A 12,427-nucleotide genomic window follows, 5' to 3' on the forward strand; every position below is an offset into this window, starting at 1 on the left:
GACACAAATAACGGTGGCTTCTTTATTCCCTGAAATCCCCTTTTCTCCACAGAATATTTACAAACGGGGATGGGGTAGAGGGGCAACTTCGCCACCAAAATGCCACCAAATAATGGGCCGGGGAGCGGGGGCAGTGCTAAGATGCGCCTCGCGCAGGGATAGTCCCTGAGGAGGGCCCAGGGCCTGGTATGGCCCAGGTGCCCCAAGCGAGCGACCGGGCAGTTCCAGCAGGTCCGCAGCCAGGCTGAGGCTGGACCCGACAGCTTCAGGCCAGGTCGCTGGTGGGGGAGCCCAGCTGCTTGGAGGCCAGGAGCAGGCGGGTGGCCGCGCTCTCGGACTCGGCCTGCAGCCGCCGGTTGTTGTGTCGCAGGCTCCGCACCTCCTCCTCCAGGGCCGCCCTGTCTGCCTTCTCCTGGGGGGAGGTGGAGCGAGGCGGGAGTCAGCGTGGCCAGCCAGCGTGGGCAGCCCTGTGACTCCCCATGACCCGCAGCCACCGTGTCACCTTCTGCAGGTCATCCTGCAGCTTCCTGAGCATGGACTCCAGGTGAGAGACCTTCTCAGACAGGCTCCCGGGTTCTGGCCTGAGAACATGGGATTCAGAACTCAGTGAGACCAGGGCAGGGTGCGGCACCATGGGCTGGTTCCCAGACCCACCCGCCTGAGAGGAGCCCACCCCCTGTCTTCTGACTGGGGTGTACATTACAGCAGAGCCCTGGGACAGAGCTTCACTCCAATGGGTGGGCACGAACACTGGGCATGGGGTGAAGGGGTAGATCGGATGTGAGGCTTACTCAGCGTCAGATTTTGGAGTTCCCTTGGCATCTCTGCTCTCTGGGATGGGTGGCCCTGTGGGGACAGAGGGACCGTCTGGGCAGGGAGGTAAAGGGAGAAAGCCCCACCCTGGCTCCGCCCGCAGCGCCCTGGTGGCCTCACCCTCCCGGGAGAGCGACTCCAGGATGGTGTTGCAGGTGGAGGCGATCTCTGAGATGGACTGCCACTCATCTTCCAGGGTCTCGCTGCCCGCCTCTGACATGACTGTGGGCACCGGAGCTGGGCTCAGCTAGGGAAGCGCAGGCCAGGCCTCCTCCTGCCCCGCTCCTAGACCCCCACCTTGCTCCAGACTCACTTTTGCTGATGGAGTTCCTCAGAGACAAGGTTCGTGGCAAGAAGGAGGCCCTCAGTTCCGGGGCTGGGTCACCCCTGTCCTCACAGCCACTGGGGCTGCCTGGCCCGTCCTGGGGGGCAGAAGTGGGTATAGATGCAGTGATGCCCACCATCACCACGGTGCCCACCCCTGCTGGTTGGTCTCCAGAGAGTTGCTTCTGCTCACCTGGGTGGGGGGTGTCTCCCTGCCAGCACTGGGTGCTGCCGGCTTGGCTGTGGTGGCAAGGAGGAGGTCCGGGGTGGTGTTGGGCAGGACTGGGGCCTCGTCGGACAGGGAGCTGGGGAGAGCAGGGACGGCTCAGCACTGCAAGCTGCCCCCACCCGTGGACCCTGCTTGCAGAGGCCTTCCCGTCCAGCCTCGTGGGCTAGAGGAGAGGGAAGGCCGAGCGGGCGTACCTGCAGGGTGATGGAGGGTTCTGGCTGTGCAGGAACTCGGTTCTCTCCTCGGCCAGGTCCCCGGGCCCTGGAGGACCACTGCCATCGTTCAGGCACACTTGCAGCAGCTGCTTCGTGGTGGCCAGTAGGGCCACTGCTGGGGCCTCATCCTGCACTGGCTCGGGAGCCCCCCGCCGGCTGGGCTCCTGCAGAGACAGCATGTACAGCTCCGAAAAGCTCCTGGGGGGAGGAAGGAGTAGGTCAGGCAGGAACACCAGCATCACCAGCCCCACTCCCAGCTGTGCCCGAGGCTCGCTTCCAGGAGGAGGAGAGCTCTCCAAACTCTCTGACAACACTGAAAAATATTTGCCTGGCTACTGGCCATTTGTCCAGACCTCAGTTCAAATCGCAGTGCTGCCCTTGTGAATCCTAAGCAAATCACGCTGAATGTCAGTTTCTCCATCTGTGAAATGGGTATAATAGTACTGATCTCCTAGTTTGCTGTGAGGATTTAAATAACGTGGGAAAACCACTTAGCATAGAGATCCAAAAAGTACTGCCTGGGGGCAAATCCAGCCTCTGCCTTTGTCTTCTTTCTTAGCAGATGTGCCTGTTTTTGTACTACTGAAAGCTAAGGTTGGCTTTTACAGTCTTAAACAGTTGAAAGAAATAAAAATATTTTATGACATGTGAAAGTCACATAAAATTCACGTTGCAGGGTCCATAACTAGTTTTCATGGCACGAGGCCATACTCATCATTTAAATGTCACCTCTGGATGCTCTTGTGCTACCGTGACGGAGCCGAGTGGCTGCAGCAGAGACCAGATAGCCCAGAAAACCTGAAATATTTACTCTCTGGCTCTTTACATAAAAAGTCCGCATATCCCTGGTTTAATGCAGTAAGTAACCAATAGTGTGTATTGGGTGTCTGTGAGAAATACAGCGGGGGCTGCTCTTGTATCTTTCGGGCAGTGAAGACGAGAGCTTAATAGTCTTCATTCTACCCATAAGGATAGTGCAGTTCAGAGAGATTAAGAGACGCGGGATTCTCTCAAGAAGGAAAGGCCTCCCCGCGAGGTTCCTGTCGCTAATGGCCACACGGGAGGCATGGGCTAGGCAGTGGCCAGCTGCCCGGTCCTCCCACCTCCCTGCGTCCCAACGTCCTGACCTGCGGGGCCGGCCGCTCTCGTCGGGGGTCAGGACGGTGACGCAGACCTTGGGCGCCGAGCGCAGCAGCTGGGCAGCGGCCTCGGGGCCGAGACTGGGCAGCGTCTGGCCGCACACGCGCAGCAGGCGCGCCCCGGGCCGCAGCCCCGTCGTCTCCGCGAACGTGAAGCGCTCCACGTGCGTGACGAAGCCCTCGGCGTCCACCTCGAAGCCCAGGCGGCCTTGGCCGTCGCGGGGCAGCGCCAGCTCGCGGGTCTCGCAGCCGCGGCTCACCAGCTGGTGCGGGGCGGGGCGGGGCGGGGAGTGAGCGGGGGCTAACGGAGGAGGGGCCGCCCCAGCGCCAGCCCCAGGGACCGTCCCAGATCACATGGGCCCTTCCACACGCCCAAGGAGGGTATTAGCCACCCACCCCGCAAAAGAGGGCCTGGGGACCCCCAGTTCCATCCCTGCGAGGCTCCCGGTGTGCCCCACCACCCCGACTTCCCCTTTCGCAGGAGAGGCGGCGGGAACGAGGGATTCCAAAGCAGGCTTCTTCCCCGCTGCGCGCGCAGGGACCTTGCACCCCAACCTTACTCCCGCGCCTCACCTGCAGGCGCGTCACGACCTCGCCAACGGCTTGGCCGGGGGGCCCGTCGAACCGCAGCATGATCGCCTCCCCGCGGCCGTGGTACAGGTCGAGCTGCTGCTCGGAGAAGGTCCAGGCCAGCACGTCGCGACAGGCGCAGTTGAAGACTACACGGCCGTCGCGCGGCGCCACCAGCACCAGCGCCTCGGCCGAGATGCCCAGCAGGCATGGCACCTCTGCGCCGTCAGGGCCGCCCTCCTCGGCTCCGGTCGCGCCCCGCGCCCCGGGCGCCGCGCGTACGCCCCACACCAGCGCCCCTGCCGCCTGCAGCTCAGCGCCCGGGCCCCGGGGGGACGCCCGCCGCCTCCCGCCCAGGGAAGGCAGGCCGAAACGGGAAGCCGAGTCCAGCGACGTGGTGGTCACCTCGTTGGTGGCCAGGTCCTGCAGATACTGCTGGCGCGTGCGCGTGGCCATGGCGTGGAACTGGCGTGCGTGGCCCGCCGCCTGCTCGCCATTGAGCGCCTTGGCCAACAGGAGGGCCCGGAAGTCGGCGTTGGCCGCAAAGGGACCTCCGCCAGGGGGCAGAGCTGGCCCAAAGGCCGGGGTGTCCTGGGTGCGGCTCACAGCCACCCTATGGGGAAGGAGGCGGTAGTCAGGGGCAAAGGGAGGGCCCAGGAAGACCTACCCTTGGCAGAACTGGAACTCCGGGCGCCCACCTGTAGGAGGTGTGCGGAGTGCAGGGCGCGTGGGCCCGCACGACTAGGAATACGTGCTGGAAGTGCGAGCGTATGGTGGTGGGGCAGAAGGGCTTGCTGCCGGGTTCCTGGAACACGATGGTCACAATGTTGTTGCCAATGTGGCGCTTCCGCAGGAGCTGGGGGTTAGAAGGTGGGGGATGTGAGTGAGACCTAAGAGCCTGGGCACCAGTGGCTCCCCCCACCTGCCCCTGGTGAAGGCCTGGGGTGTTTGTCTTTGGGGAGGGACACTAGCCTGGAGCGTAGTTAGGGGTCAGCAGAGTTCAGACCAAGGTTCAAACACTGCCACCCACGAAGCACCCCTCCATGGTCCCCAGAAGCCCATAGCCAGCCCCCATCCCCAGGGCCCCCTCACACCTGCTGCTGGTTATTGGGGGTGTAAGGCAGCATCGTGGACACGTGGAACATGATCTCATGGTCCTGGTACGTGGTGTAGAGGGAGTGCGTGCCCGTGGAATCCGCTGTGGCCAGTTAATTGGGGACACCGAGGGAGAGCAAGGGAAATCCGGATGGCTCGAACCTGCCATCCTGCTTGCAGTCTGGAGCCTCTGTACCCCCAGCCAGCAGGTGGACAACCCCTTTCCGCCACCAGCCAAGGTCCAGGCCATGAGCTCCAAGGGCCTCAGCCTTGGCTGCTCCCCTTCCCCTCCCCCCACAGAATCCAGCCTCCAGCCTGGGATTGGGATGGGGGGATGCTGAGATAGAATGAAGACAGAAATGAGAAATGGCCTGCTAACAGGGAGTCGGGGGCGGATGTCCCAGGAGAAGACAGATGTTGGCCCAGGCACCAGCATGTGTGGAGCAGCTGAGAGAGTGGAAGGCAGGCAGGAGGTGCTGGATACAAACACTTTCCAGGGACCCTGGGACCTTTCCAACCAGGGAGGCAGGGTCTGGGCTGGTGGAATATGTGTGTTTGATGGTGAGGGTGGTGCCTACAAACCCCCTTGACCCCACTCAGGCAGTAGGGCACCGGGGCCTTGGGGGATAGTCCCAGCCCCTCCTCCCAGCCATGGCTTGGCCTTTGCAGCCCCAGACCCACGTCCTCAGCCTACCCAAAGAACTCTCCACCCCCGGCCCCAGACCCAGGACAAGATGGGACAGAAAAGCAAGCAGGCAGCTGGTTTTCACCAAGGCAGCCTGCCCCTCAGCATGGGTCTGCCCCCACCCCGGGCCCCCTGGGCCTCACTTTTGGTGTCCAGCTGGGCCCTGTAGCTCTCAAAGCCTTTGAGCCGCACCACGTCACCCAGCAGGGTGAGGAACTGCATGAAGGAGGGTCCTGCGTCCTGGTTGTTGTACATCTCCTCCTCCGAGCCCTGGCCCGCCCGGCAGTACAGGATGCCCACCTTGCGCTGGAAGCTCAGCTGCGGGGGAGGGCACAGGCAGAAGGCACAGGCCTCAGTCGCCCAGCAGCACCCCTGGGCCTTGGGGAATGGACCAGGACACTGGCCTGGGGGCAGAACTGCCTCCGTGTGTGGCCTGAGCTCTGCCCTCTCTAAGCCACTTCTGTGTCCTCGCTTATCAAGTGGGTTCTGTCTCTCCTGCTCCCAGCGCTCAGGAGGGCAGAGGAGATCAAGGTGAGAAGGAACCGGGAGGGAGCTGGTTGTCATATGACCATAGAGGACGTGATTCACGGAAAGGACCCTGCACAGAGTGCGCTCGATCCCAATTAATGGCCACATTGTCATCCTCCTTATCTCAAGGCCAGCCTGTCCTCCCCTCCCTCAAATGCCAGGCACCCTGAGCCCAGCCTCTGGAGGCCTGGAGCCCTGCACCACCTCTGCTTACTCTCTGCCCCCGGCTCCTGTGGCTCCTTTGCATCTGGGGTTAACTGTGTACAGCTCAGGGCGCTCTGCCCCCACGCAAACAAGCCCAGGGCCCCTCCAGCTCTGGCCTCCCGTCTTCCTGCTAAGCACGTCTACACCCACAGTCCCCACTTCCATTTCATCCCTCCTCACACTACAGCCCCACTTCCACCCCAGCTCCTAAACCCCAAGCCCCTCTTACGGCCACGGGCACAGCCTCATCCTGGCACCCTCTCACCTTAGTTGGCACTTGGGACAACTGGAACTTCACTCTGCCTGAGACCCCAGGGACCTCACCCTCTCATGTCTGGGCCTCTTCCCCAGCCACGCTCTTCACCTTCAGTGGCCACAGCAGCCATCTCCACGGAATGATACCCCCAACTCTGCCTCCAGCCCAGACCCCTCTCCCGAGCTGCAGCTGCCCAGATGTCCTTCCAGCCCCTGGCACCTCACCTCCTCACTATGACTCCCCCCCCACACCACTCATCCTCCAGGGTCCCTGCCTCCATAAACTACCGCTCCCAGCGGCCGAGAAGCAGGGCAATCTCACAACACCCCCACCGTTCCAGTCGGCCACAAAGGCTATCCACTCTGTCCCTGGACTGTCACCTGCTCTTCACCTCTGCCATCGTCACCACCACGTCTGGCTGGGATCACAGCGACAGCCTTCAGCCTGGCCTCCAGTCTAGCCCCCACACTACAGCCAGAGGGCTGCTCAACCTCTCAGATCTTCCACAGCTCCACGGTGCCCTCAGGACCAAAGGCCAGCCTTTCCCACCCCTTCCCCCCAAGTCCTACTCCAGTCATGCTGAACTGCCCACAGGACCCTGACGTGACAGTTTTTAGTCTCTAAGCTTCACCCAAGTTGTTCCTTCTGTCCAGAAAATGCCTGCTCTTCCTGGTTTGGGCTCTTGCATTTCCTCCATGATGCTGAACCAAGGAAGGGCTGTCAGCGCTACCTTGGTGCCCCATAGAGCCCTCAACATTGCCCTGTCCCTGTTATCCTGCTCCATCATTATCCATGATTCTCTGCAGTCTCTCTCCCACACCTGTCTGTGAGGTACTCAAGGACAGCATCTGGTCTAGACAGGTCTCCAGCATCCAGCTGGGGCCTGGTACCAAGGTATGAGGAAATGTTTGTTGAATGACTAACAGACTGAATGACAGAGGAGGAGAATCGGGGCCAATAGGCAGCTTTCAGCACAGGGTAGGGAAGGACCTTCAGCGGGCTTGAGTGGTCCCACAGTGGAATGGGCAGCCCCAGGAAGGAGTGAGCACCCCAGACTGGCAGGAGACCAAGCAGGGCGTTGCAGGGAAAACTGACAGGGAAGGAGAGGGACTTGCAAGAAGAGGGGGTGGCAGTCAGATCAGTGCTCCTCAGCTGAAATGCACATAGGAATTACCTTGGGATCTTCTTAAAGTGTGGGCTCTGAGATTCAGTAGGTCTGGGGTGGAGCCCGAGAATCTGCATTTCTAACAAGCTTCCAGATAATACGGACGTTGCTGGTCTACAGACCTTACTTTGAGAGGCAAAGCTCCAGATGACCTCTGATGCCCTCCTTTTGAAAAGGCAGCTCTCCTGGGGTCCCCGTCCAGCCCAGGATCAGGGTCAAGGCTAGGTGGCTAGGAGCTGGGCAGGCTGGGTTCAGACCAGGTCTAGCTGTAGGGCAGGGCTGTCCCACCCACTTACCACTTGCTCGTCCAGCGTAAGCAGCGTGCGGGGCACCTTCGGTGAAGCTGAGCCCAGGCGCAGGCAGGTCGGGCTCAGCCGCGATGCCACGTGCTCTAGAAGCTTCCTTGGGGACAGGCCTCTCGGGGGCCCTGGCGGCAGCGCGTCCTCCGAGATGGTGCCACGGAGGGTCCGGAGCTAAGGAGGGGATATAGGGGCGCTCAGGATATGTGCAGGCCGTTCAGAAGGCAATCCACGGTCTAATTCCCATGACCGCGGCCTACCTGCGTGGTCCGCACGATGATGCGGTAGCTGTGCAGAGTGCCCCCTCCGCTGCTCTCCTTCTCCTCCCGCCGCAGGCTCACTGCCACCGGGCCCAGCACCTCGTCCAGTCCGAAGAAGTTCTGGTGTTCTGGGGGAAGCAGGCGGTGGGTGACCAGATCCACCCCCCTGAGCAGTCCCACCCTCGCTCGACCACATCCACCAAAGTCCCCGCTCCAGGTCCCACCACAACACTAGTTCAGATCCTAGATTAAGTCCAGTCCCCTCGTCAGCCCTGCCCACGTTCTACCAACCCAGATCCTGACTCCTGTCGGCACCTATACCCTTGGCCCTAGGCCTCACCCCTTCTGCAGCCTCACCGATGATATATCTTGCCCCAGACCCAGGGGGGCCATGCCTGCCTGCTCCAAAACCTAGATCCTGCATGGCCTCGCCCACCATGCCCATATTCTTCCCCAGGATGTCTGGGGCCCTCCCTTGTGGGCACTGATGAGAACAAGGTTCCCGGGTGCAGGGGTTCAGTTTTCACCTCACAGAAATGTCCATAGGAAATCTCTCCCCAGCCGGGAGGAGCAAAAGGATGAACCAGATGGGGGCAGCGGAGCATGCCTGGCTGGGTGGAGGCTGGGCTTGGTCTTAGGGAGGTGGGTAAAGCTGGGCAGCCTCGGCCCAGAGACAGAGCCTGACCCTTCACGTGGCCAGGGACTTGACAGGGAAAGGACAGCTCACCACAGGTGACAGGGACCTTGGCCCCTCCCCAGCGGCCCTCCCCTCACCTTTGCCGTAGAAGTACTTGCGGTAGTAGCCAGCGCCCAGGTCTGCATGCTCCAGGCTGTAGGCCGAGGTTCGGTTCTGTGGCTCCTCCAGGACGGACACGGCCGCGTTGGGCAGTGAGGGGGGCACAGGTGGAGACACCAGTCCACCCAGTCCCAGCTCGCCCTCACCCCCGAGCTCACTCACGAAGCCAGGCGCCTCAAGCAGCAGGTCGGAGCGGGCAGTCTGGTCCTGAGACGAGGCGGGGGTCCCAGAGCCCGCCTCTGCGTGGCCCCCCGTCCCCCGGGGCCTCGGAGCCCAGTCAAAGAGCAGGCTCTGCACGTCATAGTGGGCGAACCAGCGGGGCTCGGGCACGGGCGGGAACTCGGGCTCTGGCTCCTCGACCGGCAGCCCCAGCAGCGCCAGCGGGTCGGAGAAGAAGCGGGCGGGGGGCGCGGGGGGGCGGCCGGTCTCCTCGTGGCTGTGGGCGCGGGCGCGAGGGCTGGCCGGTGTCGGGGGCCGGGCCTCGCCCGCATCGCTGTCGCTGCGCAGGAGCGGGCCGCGGGCTGGCCTGGGCTCGAAGGTGTGTGGCGTCAGCGGGGGCCGCGCCGGCTGGCGCAGCTTGCGGGCGAAGAGGTCATCGGTGGGCTCAGGGGCTGGGCCCCGCCGAGGACTCCCCACGCCGCCGGCCCACATGGGCGTGCCTCGGACCTGGGGACTTGGCTCTCCGGGTGCCGGGCCGCATTGGCAGGCACGGGTGGTTGCTGCCCAGCCGGCAGGCCGGTTCCTGCCCTGAGGGAGGAGGGGTCTGCTCAGAGGAGCCTGGGGAGAAAACAGGAACCCGGGCCCCCAGCCTGGTCCACCATGCGGGTTGACTTCCGGCCCCCTCCACGACCATCAAAGCCGCTTCCGCTTTCCTGGCCACTTCCTCGTCTGCCTGGGGCTGAAGTTTCCAGCCCCCTCCTCCAGCTTAGTGCTGGGCAGGGCTGTCGGGTCCTTGGCCCTGAGGGTCTTGGAGCCTGGGCGGCCCTGGGACCACCAGGGCTCCCCAGTCCCCACTCACACACCTTGGCTTTGGTCTGGGCCCAGAGTGAGAGTCCCCACCAAGACCTGGCCCAACCGGACAGATGATTTGTCTCCGCTCCGACGGAAAACCCATGGGGCTACTGGTGTCTGGGTCCTGTCCACTTGACAAAGGGAGGACGTCCTGTCCCCAGAGACCTTCCTCCCTGCTCCTCCCACTTCCTCCAGGATCCCAGAGGAGCTGAGCACCCAGAGGCTGGGTCTCAATGCCCTGGCCCTCACGGCCTCAGTACCTCAAGGACACAGGGGTTCCCAGGGGGCACTGGCGGGGCAGCAGGAACAGCAAGAGCACTTCCTTCAGCACGGGAAGTGGCCCCAACTCTGGGCCCAGCCCCCTGCCCGGCCCCACATCCTGAGGAAGGTGCTGGGATCACATTAGCTCAGTCATGGGACCTAAGTCAACCTAACCTGAAGTACAGGCCTGGGCTCACCCTCTTGCAGGCCTCTGTAGCCATACCTGGGGGTACGGGAGGGAGTCATGCTGACCAGGCCCCTTTGCTGGAACTGGGACCCATGGGGACTTCTGCCTACCTGGCCCCACTGATGCTGAGAGGAGAATCTGAACCCCATATGACAAACAAACTGAGGTCCAGATAAGGGGATGCTCTTGACTGAAGCAATTCCATATCAGCTAGGATTTGAACCTGGGCCTGCCAATCTCCAGGGCCTAAACAGTGCTGTACCTCCCCACTCCTAACACTGTGTGAGTAGGTGTGGGGCAGGTGGGGGGTTGGGCTAAGGCTCGAGGTCTCACAGGATGTAAGAGTGAGACACCCAAGGCCCCAGGGACCTGCTTAAGTGTGAAAAATGTGTCGAGACCAGGGGCAGGTGCAAAGGGTGGTATGAGAACGTGAGGGGGAGTCACCCTCAGGTGAACCCAGGATGGAGTGGGTGGCTGGGACAGGGATGTGGGTGACCCACTAGGGGTGCAGGCACCTGCTGGTGAGTCTTTGTGCATCATCCGGTGACACTGTGTAGGGCTGGGCTAGGAGGGAATGGAGGCAGAGGCTCTGCACCCCTCAGCTAAAGCTCCAGGACCCAGTAAGGCTCAGAGTGCCTCCTCCCTTGGCTTCTCCTGGGACAAGTTCGTGACACTGACCCTGAGTCTCTGTTCTCTCACCTCTAAAATGGGGTTAACCATCCCTGTCCCCTCCCAACACTGCTGGAAGACCGAAAGGAAGGTGAAGCGAGCGAAGCTGGCCTTGTGTTAAGTGTGTGGTGTCAGATGCAGGCCCTGGCTCCATGTGCCAAGCTCCAGGGCCTCGGCTGTGGTGTGTGTGAAGTGTGTGTGATGGGGGTGACAGGGGACATGAGGGAAGGGGTCTGCGCAGACCCCTGCTCTGTGTGGGTTGAGCTCTGTGTATCTGTGCGTGCACAGCCCACGGGCTGCCTCTTGCTCTGGCCCAGTGCCGGGCTCTGGCCTGCCTTGGGGGATGTTCTTGGGCTCTGCCCCCCACCCGGCAGCTTCACACAGGGTCCATTGAGGCCGGGACATTCCTCACGGCCTGTGTCACTGGGGAGGAGGGGGCCGGCCCGCTCCCACAGATCCGGAAGGCCTGGCTGCCCCAGGAGGAGGCGCTGGACGCTTCCCAGCACATCTGGAGGTCATGACCCCGTTTCTGCTGCCAGGGGGCGCGACAGATGTTTCCTCCCAGGCCAGGCCCGGGACCAGGGGGCGGTGTGCAAAGGCTGGGTTGGAGGCCGCCCAGGGAGAAGGGGAGACCCAGAATAAGGGGAGCACACAGTCGACAGGCAGAAGGGCAGTCGCCAGTGCCGCTGAGAGGAGTCGGGAGGCACCGCATCCGCTCACCCGCACACCGGGCGGGCCAGGCCGTCCCGCAAAGAAGGTAGGGGGCAGCACCGGCCAGAGGTAGGGGACTGGACGTGCTGACTTGAGATTGGAGCCCAACGGGAGGTTGGGAGCGTGCAGACGGCGAACGCGGCGAGGACCCCTCCCACCCACACACCACCCGGGCCCACGCCAGGCCACTTTCTTCCCTGTTCCGCCCGACCGCGGTGCCTCCGCTCCCCCCTCTCCCGCCGGTACCTCTGCCACCTCCTCCCGCGATGGGGTCCAGCTGCCTGCTCTCCCGCTACAGCTCCGGGCGCCGGCTCCGCCTGGGGGCGGGGCTATGCCGGGGGCGGGGCTATGCCGGGGGCGGAACTGCAGCGGAGGGGGCGGGGCCGGCCCGGGAGTCTCCGTCGGCGGGAAGCGCAGCGGGCGGGGACTGGAAGCCTGGCGGCGGGCAGTCTGAACGGCTGCCCCACGACAGGCCCGGCCCAGCCCAGTAAACTGTCGGGCCTCCAGTCCTTGGCTGAGAAACAGGAACAAATGTACCTGCCTTCCAAACCAACTGGGAGGGCTAGACCGGGACAACTAGTGCTCAGCTCCATCCCGGAACAGAGCAAGTGCTCAGGAAGTGCCGCTATTTACAAGCACTCTGCTCGTAAGCACTGGGCCCTGCCCTACACACGCTCTCGTGTATTCTTAGAACACCTTAGACAGGTATCATCTCTTACTTATAACTGGAGAAACTGAGGTTCAGAGAAAGGCTTTGGCCAAGGTCAAGGCTAACAATTGTAGGAACCTGCCACTGGAGCTAGAAGTCTTTGAACACTTGGGTGTGAGAAACGGAACAACTGCAAACCTCGGATCAAGGCTAGAAAAGGCAACAGGCTTGTGAGAAAGAGGATCCAGTCCTACTTGAACCCCACCCTGGTCTAACCTTGATCTTCATCATAGTCCATTCCCCTCTCTGTGCTCAAATACCCTCCACCCAAACACCCCAGATGGAAGAAGAAACTACCAAC

At 62.6% G+C, this 12,427-nt stretch overlaps 1 protein-coding gene across 1 annotated transcript; it reads right to left on the minus strand.

The window, feature by feature from the left end:
• On the minus strand, window positions 1-12,286 carry SIPA1 (signal-induced proliferation-associated 1). Its single transcript, XM_012538651.3, has 16 exons — window positions 11,664-12,286; window positions 8,557-9,325; window positions 7,783-7,910; window positions 7,520-7,696; window positions 5,214-5,388; window positions 4,385-4,488; window positions 3,989-4,146; window positions 3,294-3,903; window positions 2,709-2,983; window positions 1,561-1,779; window positions 1,331-1,442; window positions 1,127-1,235; window positions 934-1,035; window positions 792-846; window positions 503-581; window positions 1-412 (listed from the first exon to the last, which is right to left on the minus strand). Exons 2-16 carry the CDS (start codon window positions 9,227-9,229, stop codon window positions 266-268), a joined length of 3,123 nt encoding a protein of 1,040 aa, XP_012394105.1. The 5' UTR covers window positions 9,230-9,325; window positions 11,664-12,286; the 3' UTR covers window positions 1-265.
• Window positions 12,287-12,427: the final 141 nt, after the last annotated feature.

The sequence above is a fragment of the Orcinus orca genome, chromosome 8 (assembly GCF_937001465.1).
Source record: "Orcinus orca chromosome 8, mOrcOrc1.1, whole genome shotgun sequence".
Classification (NCBI taxonomy): Eukaryota; Metazoa; Chordata; class Mammalia; order Artiodactyla; family Delphinidae; genus Orcinus; species Orcinus orca.